At 64.4% G+C, this 24869-nt stretch overlaps 2 protein-coding genes across 3 annotated transcripts; one reads left to right on the forward strand and one right to left on the reverse strand.

The window, feature by feature from the left end:
* Window positions 1-2081: 2081 nt before the first annotated feature.
* On the forward strand, window positions 2082-4424 carry NEU4 (neuraminidase 4). Its single transcript, XM_055587141.1, has 3 exons — window positions 2082-2282; window positions 2363-2618; window positions 3457-4424. Exons 1-3 carry the CDS (start codon window positions 2082-2084, stop codon window positions 4422-4424), a joined length of 1425 nt encoding a protein of 474 aa, XP_055443116.1.
* An 8298-nt stretch (window positions 4425-12722) lies between these two features.
* Window positions 12723-22577, reverse strand: PDCD1 (programmed cell death 1). Of its 2 annotated transcripts, none has more exons than XM_055587066.1 (5): window positions 22458-22577; window positions 15034-15393; window positions 14540-14701; window positions 13888-13922; window positions 12723-13730 (listed from the first exon to the last, which is right to left on the reverse strand). In XM_055587066.1, the coding sequence occupies exons 1-5, from the start codon at window positions 22531-22533 to the stop codon at window positions 13518-13520; spliced, it is 846 nt and encodes a 281-aa protein (XP_055443041.1). In that variant the 5' UTR covers window positions 22534-22577; the 3' UTR covers window positions 12723-13517. The 2 variants fall into 2 exon arrangements, with proteins under 2 accessions (XP_055443041.1, XP_055443040.1); XM_055587065.1 differs by having other exon boundaries at window positions 12723-13733.
* Window positions 22578-24869: the final 2292 nt, after the last annotated feature.

A 24869-nucleotide genomic window follows, 5' to 3' on the forward strand; every position in this document is an offset into this window, starting at 1 on the left:
GTCCATGCAGCCTGCGGGGCACGCGGCACCGGCACCTGCTTCCTGCTGGGGCACAATCGCCCTTTGGATGCAGAACGGGGTGGCCCGGGGCTTCCCGGACGCAGGAAGCCGATCCTCTGGCACCGCCCCCAGGCGGGGGGTGGGCGGGCCTGGAGAGAGGCGGGGTCCGCAGGGCTGACTAGGGGCGGGGTCTGGAGGGCTGAGTGAGGCGGAGTCTGCAGGGCTGAGTGGGGGCGGAGTCTGCAGGGCTGATGGGAGAGGGGCCTGCAGGGCTCAGAGGGGGCGGGGTCCTCAGGGCTCAGTGAGGCGGGGTCTGCAGGGCTCATTGGGGGCGGGGCGGGGCCGGCTGCCCGTGAGCCTCCCACGGGCAGGCGGTCCTGGGCAGAGGTGGAACGGAGTGGAAGTGTGTGTCTGCCTGGGGGACCTCAGGCATGAAAGTGTGTGCGTTCGTCCTGGTCGCCCCATTCTCCATCCCGACTGTATCCTTGGATGCGCCGGCCTCGCTGTGCCGGGACTACCTCGCCTCAGCACCCGGTCTGGTCACCGCTGCGTGTCTGGCCCTCAGGCCTCCACTGCTCAGACACCCCTCGCTCCCGTCGCAGACCCGGGACCCCTCTGTGCTGCGGGGAGGGGAGCGGACTCAGTCCTGTTCCTGGATGCAGCCGGGGCCCCACAACTCTGTGCAAGAAGCCAGATCCCGTGTGGCCCAGGGCAGCCCACCGGAGGCCCCGCCCTCGCGAGCCGCCTTCAGGTGCATCCTCCTGGGAACGGGGCAGCCCCCGCAAAGGCTGCCCAGGCCACGCTGTCACTCCTGCAGGAGCCTGGCCTGTGGGCGAGCGGGGCTGGGAGACCAGCCAAGGTTTAGGGATTCAGGCTTCGTGGGGCTGGGGGCCCAAGGCAGGGGCCGGTGGGGCCGGGGCTGTGGTCAGACAGCCTTGCGGAAGGGGCCCTCTGCATGGTGGCTGAACCCAGAGATGCTCCCTCCTGTTGGGGGTGGCCAATGCCCGGGGCAGCAGTCTCCCCTGTGCCTCCCCTCTGGGCTTCAGAGGCCCCCCTTTCTTCACTGCACCCCTAGCCTGGCTTCTCCCCTGAGTGTGCTCCCTTTTCTGGGGACCCGTCAAGGAGGGCACGGATCTTCCTCCATCCTTGTGTGGGAGCCGCTGCTCTTCAAGTTCAAAGCCCTGCCCCTGAGAGCAGACCATCAACCCCACCTGATTCCTTTCTGCCTGGAGCGGGCAGGGCAGGGGTGCAGCATGGTGACCTCTCTGGCCTCCTTGGGGTCCCTCTCACTACCCCTGCTAGCCTGTACCGCCCCTGGCTCTCTTGCGGATAAACGTGTGAGCTATTTGGGGTGCCTATTGGTAGGGGCATCTCTGCTGGGCCTCCCGCACCCCCAGCCTTGCTCAGGAGCCTTAGGGGCAGGGTGGTGGGTCCCCTCCCTTGCTGGAGTGCGGGACCTTCATGTGCAGGAGACCAGTGGGGCCCCTTCTTGGGCCAGCAGGCTGCCCCTACCTCTCTTGGCCACTCCCCCGCGTCCCCTGGCCCTGCGGAACCCAGTCTGAGAGCAGCAGCGTGGCTATCTTCCTCCAGAAAGCCTCTGCAGGTGTGTGGGGCAGTTGAGTGAGCTTCATGTCCCTCCGCAGCCTCTTCTGCATGTGGTGTCTGCAGGGCTCCTGTGGTCGAGGGACCTCTGTCTGGGGACGCTGAGCCCCTCCGTATCCCAAACCCTGGGGCCTGACTGTCTCCTTAGCAGCCTCCTGCTGGGCGGGTGTGATGGAGTCAAGGACGTGGGTGGGCAGGGTCCAGGGACTCTGACACCAACCAGCTCCCTCTCCCTGGGTGATGCTGAGGAGAGGAAGACATTTGAGCTGCAGTGTCGTCGGGGAGTGATTGTCCTGGACGGGGGGGGGGGGGGCATGAGGGGCCTGGGAGAGGGTGGTCTCTGGGGTGGGCACGGGAAGGTGGGTGGGACACCAGCACCAGCAGAAAACCCTCGCCCATCTGGAGGGACCAGCAGGGAGCCTGGAGGACTGCCTCGCCACTGACCCGCTGATCCAGGGTCCTCGCCCCACCCGCAGAGCATGGGGACCCCGCGTGTCCCCGCGCGGACCGTCCTCTTCCAGCGCGAGCGGACGGGCCTGACCTACCGCGTGCCCGCGCTGCTCTTCGCGCCCCCCGGGCCCACCCTGCTGGCCTTCGCGGAGCAGAGGCTCAGCCCCGACGACGCCCACGCCCACCGTCTGGTGCAGAGGACCGGAACGCTAGCCGGGGGCTCCGTGCGGGTGAGCGCGCTGAGGGGCGGGTTCGGGGACCGCGCGGACGGATGTGAGACGCGGGACTGAGGCTCGGCCCCTTCCCGCAGTGGGGCGCCCCGCGCGTGCTGGGGACGGCGGCCCTGGACGAGCACCGCTCCATGAACCCCTGCCCGGTGCACGATGAGCGCACGGCCACGGTCTTCCTCTTCTTCATCGCCGTGCGTGGCCGCACCCCCGAGGCCGCGCAGATCGCCTCGGGCAGGAACGCCGCGCGCCTCTGCTGCGTGACCAGCCGGGACGCGGGGCGCAGCTGGGGCGGCGCGCGGGACCTCACGGCGGAGGCGGTGGGCAGCGCTGAGCAGGGTAGGTGGGCGCGGCCGGGCCTGCGAAGGGGCAAGGAGCGGGGTGTCTGAGCCGGGAGGGGGCGGAGTGTGCACCTGGGGCTGGTGGGGGGTGTCGGGCTGGAGGACCTGCCTCGCCCAGCTCCCAGCCCCAGCGCCGCCCACGCCACCTGCCGTCTGGCCCTGACCCTCAGCCCTGCGGGCTTGTCGCATTCCTGAGCCTCTGCGCCAGCCTGCTGGCCCCAAGCCCCGGACAGTCACTCTTTTACCCCTTCCTCCTCGGCCTCGCCCCGCACCCCGCCCTCCTAGGGTTGCAGCTGGGTATGTTGGCTTGACCCCAGAGCTTTCCTGTCTTCTTGCTGTCGGTTCCCTGAGGGCTGACCACCCATTGCCCTCTAGGGCCACCCTGCCCCTGGCCTGTGGGTGATGACCCAGGGGTCACTCACACTCTGGCAGGTGGGAGCTCTCTGCTGGTGTGGACCCCACCCCAGGGGACTCGATCTCATTGCTAGGAGGGGCCGCCTAGACCTTTCAGCCCTCAGCTGCCCCTCTGCCTGGACACACTGGGTCACCGGGCACCACCAGTGGTCATACATCCATGCTCGGGGACCGGCCACCTGCTGACCCTCTGAGAGCCCAGCCCAGGGCCGCCTAGGCTCGCAGCTCCTGCTGATGACCCAAGAGGCTTGTCCAGCCTGGGGGAGGGGCCCAGAGGAGCAGAGGGTGGGGGCTTGCTCTCGAGCTGTCCCCTAATGAGAGGCCCTGGCCCCCCATCTTCCCCATCCCCCGGGGTGGTGGTGCTGCCTGCCTGCGGCCACAGCCGCCCCCTCCTGGGGTGACCGGGCCCCTCCTTCCTGCAGACTGGGCCACGTTTGCCGTGGGGCCTGGCCATGGCGTGCAGTTGCGCTCTGGCCGCCTGCTGGTGCCGGCCTACACCTACCACGTGGTCCGGCGGGAGTGCTTCGGCCGGATCTGCAGGACCCGCCCCCAGTCCTTCGCCTTCTACAGTGACGACCACGGCCGCACCTGGCAGCGTGGGGGCCTCGTGCCTAGCCTGCGCTCGGGCGAGTGCCAGCTGGCTGCGGTGGACGGCGGGTGGGCCGGTGGCGTCCTCTACTGCAATGCTCGGAGCCCCCTGGGCAGCCGCGTGCAGGCCCTCAGCATGGATGAGGGCACCTCCTTTCTGCCTGGGGAGCTGGTGCCCGCTCTGGCCGAGACCGCCCGGGGCTGCCAGGGCAGCATCGTGGGCTTCCCGGCCCCGCCTGCCAGCGGGTGGAAGGATGAGGGGTGGTCCGCGGGCACCAGCAACCCCCTCCGCCTTCCGTGCCTCTGTCCTGGGGCCAGGGAGGCCCCAGAGGAGAGCAATGGAGACACCCGTGGGGGCGGGGGCCTGGGTGGGATGGAGGGCTGTGGCGACGGCCCCAGGGAGCCTGGTGAGAACGGGGGCTCCTGGGCCTCAGCGCTCCCGGGACCTCCTGCAGCCTTGTCGCAGAGCCCTACGTGGTTGCTGTACTCCCACCCGGTGGGGCGCAGGGCTCGGCTCCACATGGGCATCCGCCTGAGCCGGTCCCCGCTGGACCCCCACAGCTGGACGGAGCCCTGGGTCATCCACCAGGGCCCCAGTGGCTACTCGGACCTGGCATCCATTGGGCCTGCCCCTGGGGGCGTCCCGACCTTCGCCTGTCTGTTCGAGAGTGGGGCCAGGGTCTCCTACGAGGAGATCTCCTTCTGCATGTTTTCCCTGCAGGAGGTTCTGGAGAATGTGAGGCTGGGCGGGGTGCACCCCGGCCCTAGAGACAAGCCTGTGGGGCGCTGCCAGCCCTCCTGACGGGTCCCTGTCTGGGCCCGGCCCTGGTGCCCAGCAGGGGCAGGGCAGGGGACGGGGTGGTGGGCGCTGGAGGCGGGGGTAGAGGTCCAGTGGGCAGGGGGCTGCCCCAAGATGACCCGTGCCAGCCCCTTCCCAAGGCTGACCGTGGGCTGGGGGCCTGGGGTGGGAGGGGGCACGGGGACCCTTAGTGGAGCACACAGGGCTCGGTTGTTGGTGCGGCCTTCCTCTTTAACCTTGCTTGGCTCACGACTTTCTGGCTTATGGACGAGAAATAAAGGGATCCTCCGTGTCTGTCCAGGGGCGTCTCTCCTCAGTTCTTTCTACTTCGAAGCCTGGGGAGGGTCCCCAGGGCTCTAGACACCCCTGATCCCATTGCAAAGTCTGCTTGCCTTCGCCAAACTCCCTGGAGCCGGCCAGCTGTGGGGCCAGAGGAGGAAACGCCCCAGAGCTGCCTGCAGGGGTGGGGGGCGGGGGCAGCTGCCTGGAGGGGTGGGGGCGAGGGGGGAGCGGGGGGCAGCTGCCTTCAGGGGCGGGGGAGGGGCGGGGGCAGCTGCCCACCCTGGCTGGGTCCCCGCTCAGCACCTTTCTGTTTGCTGTTCTCTGTAACATCTTTTCTGGTTATAGAAATAAAATACACTCATAGAAAACTTGGGAAAACAAAAAAGTGATGCACACAGATTCCCTTGCTCACCCCACAACTATGATTATCTTTTTGGCATTTCTTTCTTGAAGAAATTCTTTTTGCAAAGCGTGACTTCATTTTAGCTTGCTGTTCACTACCCTCCCCGTCGGCCGCGTTTTGGGCCCCGATGCCCCGTGAGGAGGGCCCTGCAGGGACCTTCTGGGCTGGTCGGTTTCCCTGGTGGCCAGTCACACACGGTGAGCACCTCTGGGGCGTCCTTTACCTCCTTAGGCTGGCTTCTGGGCAGCATGAACGTCTTGCACTCTCTTCCCAGCACTGGGGGTGTCCAGGAGACCTCGAAGCAGCAGAGGGCCCAAGGGTCCCCAGGGAACTCAGGACAGCCAGTCTCTTGGGAGCCAGGAGGCACCACCCCCCGCATTGCTGCCTTCACTGTCAGCGCCCTGCAGGGACCGCCCCCTTTCTGGGGTCACCCCTAGGCTCCAGGCAGTGGTGGGATGGGGGTCTGGGGCCCCTCAGAGCCCTGGGCGTGTGCACCCAGTGACCCCCACCCCCGAGCAGCCTCAGCCCCCTGGAAGGACACCCCTTCTACCTGCTGCTTTGGGGCAGTGGCTTGAGGCCACTTCTGTTTTCAGGTTTAAGCCCCAGAAACCAGCACGGAGGGCAGGTGGGGCTCTCCGGAGGCCCAGAGGTCACAGGTGCGTGTGGCTGGTGTCCTGCATTACCCTCTGCACTGATTCATGCCCCCGGAGCCCCCAGAACCTCAGCTTGTGACTTGTTTGGCAGCAGGGGGTGTGTGTGCAGACGCAGCTAAGATCGGGACTGAGAGGGGGCCAGCAGGAGTGAGCGTCTTCACGGAGGGAGAGGACAGTTGGGGGAGCACCCTCACAGTGGGAGAGGACGGTCCGGGAGCACCCTCACGGGGGGAGGACAATCGGGGGAGCACCTTCACTGGGGGAGAGGACGGTCAGGGGAGCACCCTCGGGGGAGAGGACGGTTGGGGAGCACCCTCATGGGGGGGAGGATAGTTGGGGGAGCACCCTCACAGGGGGGAGGATGGTCGGGGAGCACCCTCAGCCGGGAGAGGACGGTCGGGGGAGCCCTGTGTGGATGAGGCCGGGACTGAAGCAGCCCGGTGCACGCGCTTGGATGCCCAGAGCCCCCAGTGGTGGAGGCAGGGGGACCCTCCCTGGAGCCTCAAGAGGGAGCACATCTCTGGGCCACCTGATGGGGGGCTTCTGGCTCCAGAACTGGGGCAACTGACACCTGCTGCTCGTGTGAAACTGCCGCCATCCCGCCAGGGTGCTCTGGGCCAGCCCCGACCATCATGCCTCTGAGTCCCGGCCCAGTGTCCCAGCTGGTCCCACAGGCACACGGCTAGCCTTCTTCTGGGTGAGCCCTCCACCTACGCAGGCCAGCCAGGGCAAGAGGCCTCTCAAGCCGGCAGAGCTGGCCCTACTGACCCGGCCGTCCCAGAGCTGTGGCTCCCTTTGCTGGCCCCGTCCTGGCTCTGTGACGTCCAAGCTGTTGCTGCGGGCCTGGGTTAGGGAATGACGCCCTCGGGCAGGGAGACAGGCCGTGGGGAGCGTCCTTGGGCTCAGGACGGCCGGGCCCCCCCAAAGCTTCCTCTGCACGGAGGCCTGCACTGCCTGAGCCCGGTCTGTCTGGTGCCGGGGGCTCGAGGCCCCTGTTGTCAGGGGCCTTATCTGGGCCAGGCTCGCCCTGCTCTCTGTGCCTGGGTCCCGCTGTTGGCTCGCAGCGGGTCGTGTGGGGCCTTGGCCCTGCTCGCGGATCCGGGTGACTGTCCCGGGTGAGTGCCCCGCTCCCCGTTCCCCAGGGCCCCCAGTCCTCAGGAGTTGACTCTCTGCTCCCTGCCCGCTTCCCTGCACCCCTAGGCTGCTCTGACCCAGGTCTCTCGGGATGGCCCTGAGCTCTGCTGGCCGCCTCCTTCCTCTACTGGACTTTATGGACCGGCCCCTGGGCCATCCCCAGCTCCGTCATGGCCATAGTGTGGCCCCCAGGTGGGTCGGGCCTCCCTGGGCTTCTGGTGCAGACTGTCTGTTTTGTCATTTTCTTCCGGTGTTGTTCCTTCCATTTCCCTTCCTGATCTCACTGGACCAGTAGGACCTCCAACCTGAAATAGGCAGAAGCTCCAGCAGACAGGATCCGGGCTCCCCCAGCTGTCAGTGTCCTCACCCCGGAATCTGTGACAAAGGGACCCCGCGACCGAGACTGAGGGCCTTGAGATGGGGATTACCCTGGGTTGATGGGTGGGCTGGCTGTTACCCCAGGGCTCTGAGAAGGAGGGTGGGGGTCGGAGGGGCAGCAGGTCTGTGGCGCTGGGTCTGCAGAAGGAGGCTGGCCATGGAGCCGGGGCTGCAGTGGCCCCTGGGACCTGGGAAAAGCCACGAGCAGATTTCCTCCTGGGGCCTCAAGAAGGATGGACGGAGGACGCTCCGTCTCTGCCCAGCGGGGCCCAGAGCTGTGCCGCTGTGGGTTCCTCCCAGCAGCTGCAGGAAACCAGGACAGTCACTGGCTGGGTGCCTGGTTCCGTTGCAGTGCTTCTGGGGCCCAAGGTCCTGAACGCTGCCCTGCTCGCGGACGCGTCTGACTCTCTGCTGTGTGTGTTTCCATCATTTACTGTCTCTGTGCTTCATTCCGGTTAGTTTCTCTTGACTTTTCTTCCAGCTCACTAGTTCTGACTCTGCTGGAAGCTACTGCCTCCTGCCCCTTGGGTTGGGCTTCCCTGGTGGCTCAGATGATAATGAATCTGCCTGCCATGCAGGAGACCCAGGTTCGATCACTGGCTTGGGAAGATTCTCTGGAGAAGGGAAAGGCTACCCACTCCTGTATTCTTGCCACGGACAGAGGAGCCTGGCGGGTCGCAGAGTCGGGCCCAGCAGAACGACTAACAGCCTGTGTGTCTGTCTTCTCTCCTCCCTCCCCTCCCCTGTCTGTCTCTGTCTCCTTCTCTGTCTCCTTCTCTCTCCTCTCTCTCTCCCCCTCTGTCTTCCTGGACTCCAGTGCTGTGCTCCTTTTCCGTATGTGCACAGAGGGGAAAGGACAAAAGATCTGCAAGATTTCCTGTGTGTTACATGCTTTGTATGTTCCGTTCCATTTAATAAAATTAACCCCCCTGTGAAGTGGGTATTATTTCCATTTTCCAGATGTGGAAATTGAGGCTCAGCGGCTTGTGATGACCTCACAGGTTGGGGTAGAAACCAGCTTGCCATCCATTTGGTGGTTCCCACATGGTTCTTTTTTGAATGTTTTCCACTGCGTGTGATTAAAGCAATTTCAATGGCTACAAGTGCTTGTTTTAATCTGTCAACTCAGAGTCTCTCCCCACCCCTTTCTGCCCTGAAGATGACGGCGGCCCGCTTCCCTCCTGAGGCTCGCAAAGGAGGGAGTAAACTGGAAGATCACAGAGGTGCTTCTCTTTGCGCCCGACTGGAGCGGTTGCGTGTCTGTGGTCCAGTAGCTGACGGCCCTCGCGCGGAGGTGCTGGGCTGGGCCTGTCCCTGCGGTCTGGTGCTGGCGCGGGGCCACTTCCCTCACCCCTAGACCTCCATCCTGCGTCCGTTTCCTGTGGAGCCCAGACAGCAGCACAGACTCACATCCTGGCTTCTGCCTTCTCAGTGCTGGCTCTACAGGTTCAAGAGCAGGGCCGTGCCCTGGGCCAGCCCGTTTCCTGCTGGGCACATGTAGAGGGGGACAATCACATGTTGTTGTGATTATTATTGCTGCTGCAGACAAAGCTGCAGTGCGCCCCGCTGAACGTCTGTCTTTACAAACCGAGACTCTCATTTCTGCAGGATGGGTTCTCAACTGTGGGGGTGATTGAGCAAAAATCTCTGTAGTTTTTTATTTTAATAGATGATAGCAGACTATTTTCTTAAAAGGAGCGGTAGTTCACATGCTGTGCCTGCAAATGAGAAGGCTGCTGTCTGGCACACTCTTTTCCTTGTTCCCATTTGGTGGGCACACAGTGGCCCACCCTGCCCTTCCCAGGCGACCGTGACCTTGCGCTTGCCCTTGTCCCTGCATGGATCCGTGGGGGAAGGGAGCGTATGCCTTCCCTTCCGTCTCCTCTGCAGGCCCCCCTCCACCAAGCCTGGGGGGAGGCGGGAAAGCAGTCTCTGCCAGAGCCCCCAGCCTTTGCATCTTTCTAAACCGAGACCGTCCCCCCTGGACACTAACTCCCCCGCTTCGTCCCCACCTGTTGGCACCTGCCAGTCTGCTTTCGGTCTTTACAGTTTGGCTGCTCTGAGCACTGCAGGTAAGCAGGCTGCAGGTGTCCATCCCCTTCCGTCTGGCCCATGTCACTGAGCACTGTGTCCTCAAGGTCCATCCACAGTTAGCACGGCTCAGAACTTCCTCCCTGTTTTCTCTGTCGAATGGACGGGCCGTACTCTGTTTATCCCTCGTCAGTCGGGACACCCGGGTGGCTTCCATCCTGTGGCTACTGCGAACAACGCTGCTGTGAATGTGGGTGGACAGAATTTAAAATTAATTTAGGTTTTAAGTGACTAAATAATAGAATTTGGTTTTTGGAATTCGGACTGATATAAAAGCATAAAAACAGAAGACGATCGTGGATTTTGCCACTGTGGGTTGGGGGAACGGTGGTCCAGCTGTACCTAAGGCAGGGACCCCAAAGGGGACCCCCTCCCCCGCCCAGACCACGCCCTCAGGTCGGCCACGCTTTGCCCGAAGGAACAGTAGGAGCTGAGTCTAGGGGAGCTGGGACCCTGGCTGGGTTGAGTTAAGGGACCTGGGGAGGCTGGTGTGTGGCTCCCGTGGCCAGTGGCCGGGCCACCAGGGGCTGGCATGTCCAGGGCAGTCGGGAGGCTGGGGCCACCTGCCTGGATGTGTGATCAGAGCCATCAGGGCCTCTTCCTGCCCGAGGAGCAGGCGGCTGAGAGCCTCCTGATGCTCTGACGACCGGGCCTGAGGTGCGGGGCTGGGGGGGTGACACGTCAGAGGCGGCCTTGACCTGCGGTGGGCGCAGTGTGCCCCAGACCACAGTGGGGGGCTCAGGGATTACAGACACGGGCCCCCGTCAGCAGTGGGGCAGACCATCTGGGTGGAGGTACAGGGCCGCAGGGAGGGCCCCCCACCTCTGTGTCTGCCTTTAGGAGGGTCCCCACATTCTGAAGCCTCCAAACACGTAGGTACCTCACCCAGACTGCAGGCACTTCCCTCCATCCACGGGGGACCGCAGACCACAGGGGCCTCCCTCCGTCCACATGGGACCGCAGACCGCAGGGGCCTCCCTCAGTCCACACAGGACCGCAGGCGCCTTCGACCACGAGGGCTGAAGGCCCAGGCCCCGCCCCTACGGCAGCCCCGCCTCAGTGGCCTAAGCTGGGTTCCCTTGGAGACCCTCGGCCACAGCCCCACCCTCCGCCAGCAGTCCGGGGAGGGGGGACGGACCTGGGGCTCCTCTGCTGAGGTGTCTGGCGGCCCCTAGAGCCCAACAGACTGGGTCAGGAGGGCGCAGGTGGGGGGGGGTTGGTGAGGAGGGGCGGGGGGTGTCCTGCCGGGAGGTCTCCAGCCGGGACGAGGTGGGGGATGTCCTGCTGGGCAGAGGGGCTCCAGGGTGGGCTCGGCTGGCAGCGCCGGGAGGTCTCCAGCGGGGGGCGGGGAGCCCCGAGGCCCCCGCCCCCCTCCCCCCACCCCGCGGCTCTGGAGCCGCGCAGACGCTGCTGCAGGGACAGGCCCGATGGGCCGCGTGGGCGGGGGTGGGCGCGGTGCCGGGCGCCGGCGCGAGCGGGGACGGAAAAAGTGAGTGGGGCGCGGGGCCGCATTACGGGAAGGCGGATGCTCAGCGCTGAGCGCCGCTCTCGGTCTCGCTGAGCTGGGCGAGGCTGCCAGGCGCCGGCTCTGCCCGCCCGCGGCCGGGCCACTTCCGGCCCCCTGCTGCCCGCTCTTTTGTCTTTGAAATCTTTCTAGTATCAGTATGAACGCGTGGTCTTTAATCCTGCTCAGAGTGTGTGAATCAGGGAAATGTTCAGTGTTCACTGTGGCGTCTCTGACGCTCTAGCGGCCCCCACGGCTCCTGACGCGGCTCCAGCCTGCTCTGCACCCTGGGCTGGGTACCCCTGCACACGGTGGCCCAGAGCCAGTTCGCCCAGAGTCCAGGCCTGGGGGCCTCTGCCGCCCCACTGTTTGCCCTCAGCACGGTGAACCCCTGGGGCTTCCGTCCCTGTCAGCGCACCCCCTGCCCCTTCTGGTGTCTAGGTTCTTCACCCTCGACACCAGGGCCTCTTCCCGGCATAGTCGCCCGGAGTGTGAGCAAGCTCTCCGCGTTGGCTGGTTCACAGGTGTGGCTGTGACCTGCAGTTTTCTGATTTTGAGTGAAAACCAGCATCCTTTCCCTGTGTGCACATGTGTACATGCGACACGTGGCTGGCGTGTGCGTGTCATTTGCTCCCCTACTTCCCCCCTGTATCTGTGATCTTGCTGTCTCCTGTAACTGGAGTATTAGCCTCCTGCGTGATATTTAAATACTGTCCCCAGTGTGCGGGTGAGGATTTTTCTCCCACGCTGCAGGGTTTCCCCCAATTCACACTTGAATTTCCCCATCCTCTCTTCCCGGCACCTTGGGAAGCCATCTCTGCCCTCCCCGTGAGGTTCTGGCTGGTTTTCCTCCTGCGTCCAACGGGGCTGGGACTGATGGAAGCCAGGGGGAGCAAGACCGGTCCCCCTTAAAACTTCCTAAACCACCTGAAAGAGCCCGCAGCTCCCCGTGGGCCCTGTTCCTGGCTTTTCATGTGCTAACGCCACTGCTCTAAGGACCCCGAGTTTCAGATCTGACGACGCTGCTCTTCTTTCACTTTCCTTTCCTGGTTTTCTTGGCTGTTACTCGCCTGTTTGTTTTTCCAAGTGAACCTTACAGCTGCAGAAATGTGGGTTTTACCGGGATCGTGTTAAATTCGGAGGAACTGACGTCTCGGACAGTGCCACGCCTGTGCTCCACGCTGCCCTTGCGGCTTCGCGCTGTTCTCGTGAGAGCTACGCCTGGGTGCTGTCGTCGGCGGAATATTCTCTATCACTTTTTCTTCAGAGTGGTTCTTGCTGGGTGTATGAAAGCCGTTTATTTCTGGATGTTAACGTCACAGTTGCCACGGACTAGGTTCTACTGTTGCCGGAGCAGTTTCCCCACAGAACCTGCCGGGTTTTCCAGGCGAAGCTTCCCAGGCAGTGTTCCCGCTGGGGTCCCGGCCCGGTTTCTTTCCCCTGGCCTGGGGCAGTCCAGGGCGGCAGGCACAGGGTGTGGGCTCGAGGGGCCTCTGTGCTCCGGGCCCAGGGTTGGGGTGTCTGTCCTGTTGGTCAGGGGCATCCACCGCCATATGGAGCGGACTGGAGCCTGCTGCTGGCTTCACGCGGGGCCTGTGGGGCTGCAGCGGCGCATTCGGCAGGCGGCTTGTGGGGGCGTGCAGGGGGCGCGCTGACGGTATAGGGCCGGGGCAGGGCTCTGGAGGCTGGACGGGGTCCTGGGGGAGGGCTTTCAGCTCCCGTCGGGCCTGGGAGGCCCGTGTGCTCCTGGGTAGCGAGGCAGGGGTGCTGTGTCCTCCACTGTCTGCAGCCCTGCCCAGCCCCTCCCTGCTCCTCCCCCAACAGCGAGCAGGGAAACTCCGGGCCTTTCCTGGAGTGTTCTCACTCTTTAATTACAGTGTAACAGAGTAGGGCAGGGCGTGTGGACCCCTGCATGGGATACATGCCCCCCACCCAGGCCGAGCTGACCCTAGCCACATGGCCGGAGCGCGTGTGCAGGCCTCGGGAGGGGACCTGCCCAGCACCCTGGGGGGAGCCTGGCTGATACCCCTCTGAGTAGCACCGTGAATGGGAATCCAGGAGACATGCAGATGCATGGAGACCCTGCGCCCCCAGGAGAGTTTCAGCGGCGGACTGCAGCTCTGCCAGCTCCCTCCTTTGCCTGTTTCCTGGGCTGCACGAAGGCCTGGTGTGTTTGCAGGCAGAGGGCCCACTGCTGTCCTGGCTCTCTCCGGGCCTGGGGGGGGCCAGAGGCCATGGGGAACCCTGACCTCGTGCACGTCCCCATGCGCCCCTCGAGGGACCCGAGTGCTGGGTCTACCGGCCTGCGCCACGGCACAGTCTCCAGGCCCCAGGCTCCCTTGGGAGGCAGTGGGTGTGTATAAGGGTGGCTCCAGGCAGCTCAGTCCAGGGCTGGGCCCGGGGTCCTGGGCGAGGCTCCCTCCCTTGCCCTTAGGGACAATGATGCTTCCTGCCCCCGGATTGCTGCAAGCCTTGAAACGGGAGCCAGGCAGGGCTGGCAGGCGCTGGCAGGTGCCGGGAGGTCCCCTGTGGGCTGGCCTCAAGCCCTCGGTGGCCCACCCATCTCTCCACCGCATGCCTCTCCAGGGAACGCGGTCAGCCCTGGCTCTGGGCGGAGGGTCTGAAGGACTCTGCCCAGCCTGTGAAGCCAGTCAGAGGGGCCAGGAGCAGTGTCCATCCTCGGTCCTCAGTGGCCAGGGCCCCTGCGGGCTGTCGGCGGACGCCCTGCGGCCTGGGAAGACGATGGTGGCGTACTCTGTCTGCTCCGGCACACAGGGAGCCGCGGGTTCCGGGGTCTTCTCCCGCCACTGGAAGTCCAGCTCCCCGTAGTCCACTGTGACAGCCGGCACAGAGGGGGAGCCCTCCTTCTAGGGGAGAGAGGGAGGGATGGTCATCGGTCTCCGCGCGTGCCTGCGAGTGCACACACACACACCCCTCCTGGAACAGGCAGTGATGCTGGGCGAGGGGCGTGGCTCTGCCCGGTTGACCGGTTGACTGTGGTGGGAAGGGAAGGACACTCACCGGAGGCTGGTCTTGGCTCCTGCGGGCGCAGCCCCCTGCAGAGAAGTACTCGAGTCAGGCAGCCCCAAGGCCCTGCAGTCGTGAGCTGGGGCTTCGGGGGTCCCTGGGCCCCGAGAAAGGTGCCGGATCCTCTGGCCTCCCCACCAGCCCCCAGAGCCCTCTTGGGACCTGAGCTGTCTGAGCCCCAGGGCCCGGTGGGCTCCTGGGCGTCCTGTGCGGCCCAGCCCAGCGGCCCTCCGCCAGCCGCCATGGGGCCCACAGGGTGCACCGTCAGTGGTCCCTGCACGTCCCCTCACACATCTGAGGGAGGGAGGCGTGGTCCCCTGGCGAGACGACACCCACGCGGGCATGTCACTGTGGCTGTCACCTCGGGTGCCCGGCGGTTAGAAGAGCTCAGTGCCTTGGCTGAGGTCCAGCCCGGGTGACGGCCGTGGTGGGGGCTGCCTTCCCTCCCCCCCTTCCCGAGAGCAGGCCCTGGGGAGGGGCAGCACCCAGCAGGCCCAGCAGAGGGGTTTCCGAGGGGATCCCCGGCCCTGGAGGCCCAGTCCAGCCCCTCCCTGATGGGGAACACAGAGGGGATAGGATTGGGGCAGGAGGCGAGGGAGGGGGCAGGGGGCAGAGGCGGGGAGCAGTGCCTTCAGGGACCCGTCACCTCGAGTGGCCCTGAGGAAGACCGCAACCAGGACCCAGATCAGCGGCAGCAGCAGCAGGACCCCCAGAAGGACGCTTGTGACGCCAATGACCAGGCTCTGCATCTGGCCCTCAGGCCTGGGCTGGGGGCTGGGGGGCTCCGTGGGCGGCTCCAGGACCGCCTCTGCAGGGCCGGAGGACAGGGATCAGAGCTGGGCACCCAGCGGTCCGCTCCTCCAAGTCCTAGGCCCACACACACGGTCTCCAAGCCTGCCCTTGGGCAGGGCTTCCAAGCACAAGGTCACCCTCAGAGGCCTCCCTGCCAGCCCCCTTCCTCAAGGACAGTGGATCTGGGGGCTGCTTCCAGCCGTGGAGGGCGAGGATGGGGGTCACCGCAGTCTTGGGAGTGGGATGCAGGCCTGGCACGGAGCCTGGCGACCCCAATACCACCCTGCCCTGGTGGCTCCCACCCCAGCCCTGGGGCCTGCCCCGCGCTAGGGTCTCCGGCGCCCACACCTGTCACCACGAGCTCTGCGCTGTGGCTCTCGTTGATCTGCGTCCGGGGTGGCAGGTAGATGGCCCCGCAGAAGTACACGCCGCTGTCATTGCGCTGGGCGGCCACGATGCTCATGTGGAACTCTTGCCCATTGGGCAGCGGCGTGACGCGGAAGCGCCGGTCTCGGCTGGGCTGGCTGCGGTCCTCAGGGAAGGCGGCCAGTTTGTCCATCTGGTTGCTGGGGCTCTTGCGGTACCAGTTGAGGACGAAGCGCTCCGGCTTACTGGAGAAGCTGCAGGTGAAGGTGGCATTCGCTCCCTCGGGCACGACCAGCAGGGCGGGAGAGAAGGTGAGGGCGCTCCAGGGCCTGCTGGAGGCCTCTGTGGGGAGAGCGGGCGTGAGGTGGGCAGGGACAGCCCCCGGCCCCGGTCACTCACCTTCCCTCAGCCCCACCAACGAGGAGGCTCTGCCGCGTGCTTCTGCCCCCGAGCCCTGCTCGCCCCTGGGGACAGGACGCTCGCCCCAAGGACTGGATGCTTGCCCCCGGGGACAGGTCACTTGCCCCCTGGGACAGCGTGCTCGTCCCCGGGGACAGGACGCTCGCCCCGGGGGACAGGACGCTCGGCCCTGGGACAGGACGCTCGCCCCCGGGGCAGGACGCTCACCCCCGGGGACAGGACGCTTGGCCCCGCAGACAGCGTGCTCGGCCTAGGGACAGGGCGCTCGCCCCCGGGGACAGCGTGCTCGCCCCCGGGGCAGGACGCTCACCCCCCGCGGACAGCGTGCTCGCCCCCAGGGACAGGTCACTTACCCCCTGGGACAGCGTGCTTGCCCCAGGGACAGCGTGCTTGCCCCGGGGACAGGACGGTAGCCCTGGGGGACAGGACACTAACCCTGGGGGACAGGACGCTCGGCCCCGGGGCAGGACGCTCACTCCCTGGGACAGGGTGCTCGCCCCCAGGGACAGGGTGCTCGCCCCCACGGACAGCGCGCTTGCCCCTGGGGACAGGGGGCTCACCCCAGGGACAGCGTGCTCGCCCCCGGGGCAGGACGCTCGCCCGCGCGGACAGCGCGCTCGCCCCCGGGGATAGGTCGCTTGCCCCCTGGGACAGCGTGCTCGCCCCAGGGACAGCCTGCTCGCCCCACCGACAGCGTGCTCGTCCCCGGGGACAGGACGCTCGCCCCGGGGGACAGGACGCTCGGTCCCGGGACAGGACGCTCACCTCTCACAGACAGCTCCATGGTGGGACTCTGTCCTCTGACTGTACTGACCTGGGGCCTGCTCTGACCTCCAGGCCCTCATTTCTGCCCCCTGCCCCAGGTGGTAAGGGCCTCCAGCCTCTCCCTTGCTGAATCCTAGTTGCCAGTCCCTGCAGGTCTGAGCCGCATGGTCCCAGCTCCAGCACCCTGGGTCCTGCCTGCTCTGGGCGGGGGAGGGGGTGGGTAACCGCTGGGGGTGTCCCGTGGAGGGGGACAAGCTCCATCTCAGGACAGGGTCATTGTTGGAACCCCCACCTCACGGCGGGCACTGCTGACCAGGCGGGGAGCGAGAGACCCTCTGTATGTACTGCCACAGCTCGGGGACTGGTGCTCAGAGGCCAGCGGGGCCATCGCTCATCTGAGGGTGGGTCTGAGCTCTGCCTGCATGCCCCCAACCAGGCCTGCCACGGCCTGCCAGGGCCCACCGGGGGCCGCCCCACCACGTTCAGGGACCTGCTCGCTGACACACACACACATGCACGTTCCCACACGCCTGCGTGGGTGTACACGCCCTCACAGGCTCACACCCACCCGCTGGCTGGGTGGGGGGATGACACCCCTCCTAGGAGATGTCCATCGCACCCCCCTTGGAGTCGAGGCCGACGTGGTGCCCCCTTCGCAAGGAGGCGCCGTGTGGCTGGAGGGTGCAGGGTGGCTCCTGATTTGCACATGGGACCCTGAGAACCATGGCCTGGAGCGGCAGGCCTGAGGCTGCCGGGTCTGGCCCCAGCTCTCGGTCTGCAGACAGCCGCCCCAGCACCCCTCCCCCACAATGCTCCTCCAGGCCTGGGGTCTCCCAGCCCCTGTGGAGGGCGGCTCCTGGCTCCTGTGGAGCACCCCCCACCCCGCACCGCTGCTTTACGTACAAGCTGAGCACAGATTCCGTCAAAGCCGTGCGGCGGCGGTGCTGGTGCACCACCTGAGAACACTGGCTCTGGTCCCGCTGGCCCAGCCCAGCCCTGCTCTGCCCATGGTCCCTGGTCGGTGCTCCCTGACTCCCACTTGCGGCGAGCCTGAGTCTGGGGCTTCACAGACACCCTAGACTGGCCCTCCCAGACTGTGCCCCCACCCGCCACACCCACGCCACCTCTTGTCCCACCTGCCGAGGCCTTGAGTGAGCCCGCTCCTGCGTGGCACCCCCAGCACCCCCTGCTCTGAACCCCTGTGTGGACATTTGCTGGCGGGCCGCATGTCTGGGGAGAGGGGCCTGCCCGCCTTCAGGTCAGGTCCTCAGCAGTCCCCCCAGCCGGAATCGGTGACCATCTGTGACCTTTTGTGGGGCCTCATGGAGTTGGAACTGGATGAGCTGGACCCTGGGCTGCCAGCCTTGTTTCTACACAGCTGCCCTCGGCCTGCTCAGGCCCTGGGATGGCAGGTCCCTGCTGGTGGCCGACAAGGCCCTGCTCCGTCTGGACCCTGCGAACCTCCGCTGCCTCTCAGCCCCTCCTCCAGCACAGCGCTGCCTCCTCCCAGATGCCCACCCCACCCCTACCGGGCTGGGCCACAGTCAAGGGTGGTGCCTGCGGGGCAGTGATCGTGGGCGGCCCGTCCCCTCTGGGTGCTCAGGACCCAGCTCCGACGGGGCACTCGCCTCCCAGGGCCTTGGCTGTCAGGGGCCCCGGGGGCCGGGCTGGGATGCGGGGTCACAGAGTGGACCCTCATGGGGTACCCGGCTGCCCCCAGAGGGAGAAAAATGGGCTCCTCCGAGCAAGAGTCCAGAAAAGGCGCAGAGCAGACGGAGGACGGGGCGGGAGCCCGGGGCGGCGGACAGCTGGGGGCCCTGGGTCCTGCGATGCCCGTGTCCCTGTTCAGCCTTGGTGTGGGAGGCGGTGCCAAGCTTCTTCCCGAGTCCGGGGCGGGGCCTCACTTTATCTCTGCGGTAGGAACGCCTATGAAGTCGGCTCTTATCATTTATGAATTGAACGTTTAAATGTTGGCTATTTCTGTAACAATAGAATGTCAACGAGGGGCCCCAGGCCTTTTTTTCTCTTTGAGAAGAGGGTTGAGGAGAAAGCTGAGCCCCAGCAGGGTCAGCGGGGAGAGAGCCTGGGGGAGGACTGGGTGTGATGGGCTGTGAGCCTTGAGGAGGGCTCAGCGTGCCCTCAGAGACCGCATCTCACAGCTGCTGTCTGATGCTTGATGTGGGCAACGCCCACCTGCGCTGCTGAAAGCACTGCTCATGGGTTGGGGGGTCCCTGCCTTGGGTCTCCAGTTCATCCCAAAGGGAAAGGTGGACCTTCCTCTCCTTTGCAGTGGACCCGGAGGGAATGACCCCCTTGTGGGGTCCCCAACAGGTGCCCCAAGAAGGGCCAGCATGTCTGTGACCTCCTACAAGTGAATGACACTCACGCCCTACCTGGGTCCTTCAGAAATGCCCGTACCTGCAGCACAACCCAAGATAGGTGTGCGGGGCTGCGTCAGACCAAAGAGCGCCCGCTCAGCAAAGGACACCATCAAAATCAGACCAAAGAGCGCCCGCTCAGCAAAGGACACCATCAAAATCAGACCAAAGAGCGCCCGCTCAGCAAAGGACACCATCAAAATCAGACCAAAGAGCACCCGCTCAGCAAAGGACACCATCAAAATCAGACCAAAGAGCACCCGCTCAGCAAAGGACACTGTCAAAATCAGACCAAAGTGCGCCCGCTCAGCAAAGGACACCATCAAAAGCTGAAGAGGCAGCCGAGCAAACGGGAGAACGTACTTGCAAATCATACATCTGATAAGGGGTTAATACCCAGAGCATATAAAAAATTCTGAAAACAATAGCAAAAAGCCAAACAATCTGATTAAAAAATGGGCAGAGGACCTGAGGAGACATTTTCCCCAAGAAGATGTGCAGGTGGGCCACAGGGACATGGAAAGGCGCTCAGCATCAGTGATGAGCAGGAATCGGGAATGCACACAGAAACCACAGCGAGCCGGTCCCTCGCACATGCCGAACGGCTGTCATCGAAAAGACTAGAGATAACAAGTGGCGAAGAGGATGTGGAGAAAACTGGAAACTGGTGCGAGGTATGAAGGTTCCTTAAAAACTAAAAATAGAACTACCACATGATCCACCAGTTTCACTCGGTTTTCATGTGAAGGAAACCGAAGCACTCACTTGGAAGATACACACACCTCCATGTTCATAGCAGCATCGTTTACAACAGCCAAAATATGGACACAAGCCGAGTGCCCATGGACAGAGGAACGGATAAAGAAGATATGGTCCATTTATACAGTGGAATACTGCTGCTGCTGCTGCTAAGTCGCTTCAGTCGTGTCCGACTCTGTGCGACCCCATAGACGGCAGCCCACCAGGCTCCCCTGTCACTGGGATTCTCAAGGCAAGAACACTGGAGTGGGTTACTCAGCCACAAGAAAGGATGAAATCTTGTCACTTGCGACAACATGGATGGAGCTGGAGAATATTATACTTAGTGAAGTAAGCTGCACAGAGAAAGACAAATGCTGTTTGATTTTACTTATGTGTGGAATCTAAAAACAAAGAAACAAACAAAAAAAACCCAAAACAAAGCAAGATAAAAATCGAGCTCGTGGGTACGAAGAACAGACTGAAATTTGCCAGAGGCGCGTGCTCAGTCGCTTCAGGCATGTCTGACTCCGTGCGCCCCACGGACTGTAGCCCGCCAGGCTCCTCTGTCCGTGGGATTTCCCAGGCAGGAATACTGGAGTGGGTTGCCATTTCCTCCTCCAGAGGATTTTCCCCACCCAGGGATGGAACCAGCGTCTGCTGTGTCTCCTGCGTTGGTAGGTGGGTCTTTTACCATCGAGCCACCAGGGACGACCATTGCCAGAGGTTGAGGTGGGGGAATGGGTGAAGGCGGTCAAAATGTACAAACTTCCAGGTATAAATAAGTCCTTGGGGTGTGATCTGCAGCATGGGGGCTAGGGTTAATCATACTGTACTGCATATTTGAGAGTACCTAGGAGAGTAGATCTTGAAAGTCCTCCTTACAAGAGAAAACTGGTACCTGTATATGGTGATGATATTAGCCAGACCCACTCTGATGATCGTTTTGGAATATATACAAGTGTGAAATCATTACATGGTATACCTGAAATGAATATGATGAGGCATGCCAATTATACCTCAAAACATCCTAATTCTAAGGATTTCCATATCGGAAATGAAATAGAGATTTGATTACAAAAAGAAGAGAAGAATGCTGGGCCCAACAAAGCCAGGGAGAGGGACACCTGCTGAGGTCCGAGGAGGTGGGGTCCTTGACTCAACTCATCCGGGAAGGGGCCAGGCAGAGGGCAGGCTCGCGACGCAGGGGCGTCTGAACGGTGGGCCTGCAGCGGGGCCTCTGCCCTGGGACTTAGGGGGCTCTGTGACTGCTGTGTGTGGACCGAGAGGGCTGTGGGCTGTGCGGCCCCAGACCCAGGCATTCAGCAGCCCCCAGAATGTGGCCCTACGGGAAACGGGGTCTTTGCTGGCAGGATCGGGTGAGATGAGGGGTTGGTCTGTGGCCCTTAACGCACCGTTCCTGTGTCCTTCATGGGGAAAAGACATGGACAGACCTGCACACACAGCACGCCGTGTGACACAGAGCAGAGCTGGGGTGATGTGTCCACAGGTCCAGAGACACCCAGGATCTCTACCGCTGCCCGGGGCTGGGAGGGGCCTCGGGCAGAGAGAACCCTGAGACCCTGAGGACCCTCTGACTTCCCACCTCCAGAGCCACCAGCCCACAGGCTTCTGAGGTCCACGTGGCCAGCCTGGGGTGGGGGGCACCACGGCAGCCCCAGCACACTGACCCAGGGTCGCTGGTTGGCCACTGGGTGCAGGGTGTTCACTGCTGTGTTTCTGTACTTTTTTGTATCTTTCAAATACTTTTCAAGATTGTAAGTTGAAAAAAATAAAGAATCTGACTTAGAAAAAGTATGTCATAGGCAGAGCCTGACAGTTCTTACAAGACGGAATTCTCATGACACTGTACAGTGGCATTTTATCCCCAAGCTGCGGTGGAAAGATTTCCGCTCAGAGCAGTTAAGGGAGCTGTCCCAAGCTCCCCAGTGCCAACCCCTTTAACGTTCTGATCCTTCCTTTCTTTAGGAAGGGACCCTGGAGGGGAGCAGGTCATGGGAGGCAAGTCACCGCCACCCGAGCCTCGGCCCTTCTTCCCGGGCGACATGCACCCAGTCTCCACCCCTCCCCACGCCATGCCTGGACCCCCAGGGCTCCCCACGGGGCACCTTGTGACCACAGACTCCTGGACCACTGACCACAGCCTTGAGTTTTGCTCTGTCCACGGTGAGCAAGTCCAGGGGAGGAAGGGGAGTAGGGAGGTCCGGCTGTCCCACTCTGTTGGCCAGGCCCAGGCCTGGCACAGACGCCTGAAGGGCTCTGGGCACTGGAGTCCAGGACAGGTGGCCAGGGGGTCAGGGCTGCCCCCCCTCCCCGTGGCCCTTCCAAGGTCCTGGCCCCCGGAGCCCAATGAGGTCCAGAGGAAAGGCCCTAGGGCCGACTGGGAGCCCCCTTCCCTGGTGTTCCCCTCCGGCAGGACTTGGCACGGCGGCTGAGGGCAAGGGGAGCCAGGAGGGGCGCCTCCCTGACCATGAGGCTCTGGCCGTGGGCCTGCAGGGCCTCCCGGGGAACAGCCTGTACAGGACGCTGGGGCCAGGCCCCTTCTGGAAGCCCTGCAGACGCTCCTGGCCCTGTGCCCCAGGGCGCCTGTCACAGACCCAGTGGGGCACGGCCCAGGCTCACGAGGGGATGGGGGCTGAATGGGTGTTACTGGAGCCGGGGCCCCGCTGACATAATTGCAGAATCACCGTCAGGCCGTCCAGCCTGTGCCCTCAAGGAAACGGCCAGTCCGTTTTCCCGCAGGAAAACACAGGTGGGCCCGGGGTCTGGGCTCTGGCAGGCCGGCGCTGTCATCCTACAGGGAGGGCGCGAGCCTGCCCGTCGCTCAGGCCTCCCAGCAAGAGCGGGGCCCTCCTGCCTGCTCCCCAGAGGGACGGGGCCCACCCCTCGGCGAGGACAGGGCCCACCCCGGGCAAGGACGGCAGGTGAGCAGTCGGAGCCCAGAGAGGGCCCTTCACCTGTTCAAGGCCATCTAGCGCCCTGCCGGGGGCCGTGCTGGGCCTCGGAGGCCCGGTCCCACTGGCCGGAGACTGCGAAGGGGAGGCTCGGCCTTGACCCCGCGCCACCCAGCCCTGGCCCACCTACCTAGGAGCCATCCTGGCCAGCAGCCCAGCTGCAGCACAGCCCAGACGAGTGGCCACAGCGCCCGCGGGGTCCCCATGCCCAGGGCGCCCGCCCGCCGGCATGCCGCTCACAGCCTCCACTGCCGCAGGAGAGGAGAGGAAGCTGTCCCGGGCGGGCGGAGGGCCCCGCCCCCAGCCCACCCCCTCTTCCTGGTGGGAGAGACACACTGCACCGAGACAGACAGAGGGGGAGAGGAGCGAGACACGGGCCGGAGGAGGAGGAGGTGGGTCTGCCCCCCTGGCCCGGGGAGGCTCTCGGCTCCTTCTGTGTTGCTGCCCCTTCCTGAAGCCAGGAGCCCCCTGGGCGGGGGGAGGGTCTTCTGTCCCCCCTCCCCCGGCCAGCCCTGCCCTCTCTGGGCCCAGGTCCCAGCGCCACTGTGCTTGAACCATGGCCTGCCGGAGCCCGCTCTGCTGGGGGCAGCGAGTGCTGGGTGGGCCCCTGCCTTGCCAGACCTCCCTCATGGCGGTGGGCAACCTCCCCGATGGCGGTGGGCGGTGAGGCTCCGGGCTCTTTCCTCCAGGCCCTCCTGCGACCCACGCCTCCCGTCCTACCCAGGGCGCTGGGCCTCTCCCCATGCCCTCGGTGGTCCCTCTGGCCTTGCGTGGATGGGGGGCTTCCGGGGGCTGGCTCTCAGGAGGACCCTGGCAGTGGCGGGTGGGGGGGGCAGCCTCACTTCCACCTCTTTCCTCCTGCAGAAGCTTCCCGAGCCCATCGGTGCTGGGGGTGGTCCTGGGGTTTCCAGGAGCCCGGCCTGGCCGCCCAGCCCCGACGTTTGTTAAGTCACTGGGTCATTCACCACATTTCGCTCTAAGCATTTTGTTCTAATGAATGGAAAACAGGAAAAACGAAACTGCTGATATTAGCCGTGCGGTGCGTAGGTCTCGTCAGCTAAGATGACAGAGACAGAAACTGCCTGACAGCTGGCGCTCAGCCCTGGCTCTGACACTGGGGTTTGCTGTGAAGGGAAAACATTAAAGAAAACTGAAACGGTGGAAAAAGAGCATCAAAGACACTATCTCCGGCAAAGCAAGGCACTGGGTGGAGGAGGCTCCGTGGTGAACAGGGGGCCACTCCCAGGTGCCAGCCCCCGAGGAGGCCGCAGGGGCAGCGTGGAGGGCGGGAGGGGTCCCTGCTGACCCTGGACCTGGGAGGCACGTGGGCGCTCACAGAGGCCCGAGGCTCTGTGTGTGGGGCGCTGTGTCCCCTGAGGACCAGGCTGCTGTGGGGTGTGTGGGGAGCACTCTGTCCCCTGAGGACTGGGCTGCAGTGGGCTGTGCGGAGAGCACTTTGTCCCCTGAGGACCAGGCTGCAGTGGGCTGTGCGGAGAGCACTTTGTCCCCTGAGGACCAGGCTGCAGTGGGGTGTGCAAGGAGTGGGGTGCTGTCAGACCCTGGGGCCTCCTCACCACCCTCGCCTCCATTCCACCTGTGAGAGCCCGGATGGTGCCTCCTTCCCTCTCGCCCCACTTCCCTTCCTCCCCCTCTCCTGGTGGTCCTTCCCTCCCAGCCTCTTGACCCCCACTCTCACTGATGCCCCAGGGTGGTGGGCTGGGCAGGTGGCCCAGACTCGGCAGGCTGAAAGGGGCCCTTGACTGCAGGAGGGTTGGGGTGGGAGGGGACCGAGGGATGAAGGGGACACAGACACTGGAGGCAGAGAGAGGGTACCTGGAGCCTGGGGAGGGCAAGACCAGCAGGACAACTGGGCCAGAGCCTGAGGAGGGGCCCTGGGAAATGAGGGAAGGGGCAGGAATCCCAGGGCCTCTGGGTGCCGTCCCCACAGGCCAGCTCCCGCTGCGTATCAACAAGCTGTCCCCACACACACCCCATCCAAACACACCCAGTCCCCCACCATTTCCCCCATCGTCCACCTGTAGGGCTCCCCGCACCGTCCCATCCCCAACAGCGTCCCCCGACACACCATCCCCACAGACTGTCCCCCCACACAGCATCCCCCCACAGCGTCCCCACACACAGCGTCCCCACAGACTGTCCCCCCACACACCGTCCCCACACAGCATCCCCCCACGCAGCGTCCCCCACACACTGTTCCCACACACTGTCCCCACACACACCCTCCCCACACAGCGTCCCCCCACGCAGCGTTCCCACACACAGCTTCCCCCCTCGCAGCGTCCCCCCACACACCATCCCCACACACACCATCCCCACACACACCGTCCCCACAGACACCATCCCCACACACATACCGTCCCCACACACACCGTCCCCACACACAGCATCCCCACACATACCGTCCCCCCACACACCGTCCCCACACACACCGTCCCCCCACACACACCGTCCTCCCACAGACCGTCCCCACACACACCGTCCCCCCACACACACCGTCCCCCCACAGACCGTCCCCCCACAC

This window comes from Bubalus kerabau, chromosome 6, assembly GCF_029407905.1.
Source record: "Bubalus kerabau isolate K-KA32 ecotype Philippines breed swamp buffalo chromosome 6, PCC_UOA_SB_1v2, whole genome shotgun sequence".
Taxonomy (NCBI): domain Eukaryota; kingdom Metazoa; phylum Chordata; class Mammalia; order Artiodactyla; family Bovidae; genus Bubalus; species Bubalus kerabau.

What these genes read in the sequence shown, in the direction of transcription:
- NEU4 (XM_055587141.1), top strand. Translation starts at nt 2,082, where the DNA reads ATGGGGACCCCGCGTGTCCCCGCGCGGACCGTCCTCTTCCAGCGCGAG. An exon ending in TAGCCGGGGGCTCCGTGCGG is followed by an intron (nt 2,283 to 2,362) that starts GTGAGCGCGCTG and finishes CCCTTCCCGCAG; the next exon opens with TGGGGCGCCCCGCGCGTGCT. An exon ending in GGTGGGCAGCGCTGAGCAGG is followed by an intron (nt 2,619 to 3,456) that starts GTAGGTGGGCGC and finishes TCCTTCCTGCAG; the next exon opens with ACTGGGCCACGTTTGCCGTG.
- PDCD1 (XM_055587065.1), bottom strand. Translation starts at nt 22,533, where the DNA reads ATGGGGACCCCGCGGGCGCTGTGGCCACTCGTCTGGGCTGTGCTGCAG. An exon ending in CTGGCCAGGATGGCTCCTAG is followed by an intron (nt 15,394 to 22,457) that starts GTAGGTGGGCCA and finishes CTCTCCCCACAG; the next exon opens with AGGCCTCCAGCAGGCCCTGG. An exon ending in CTTCCTCAGGGCCACTCGAG is followed by an intron (nt 13,923 to 14,539) that starts GTGACGGGTCCC and finishes ACTTCTCTGCAG; the next exon opens with GGGGCTGCGCCCGCAGGAGC.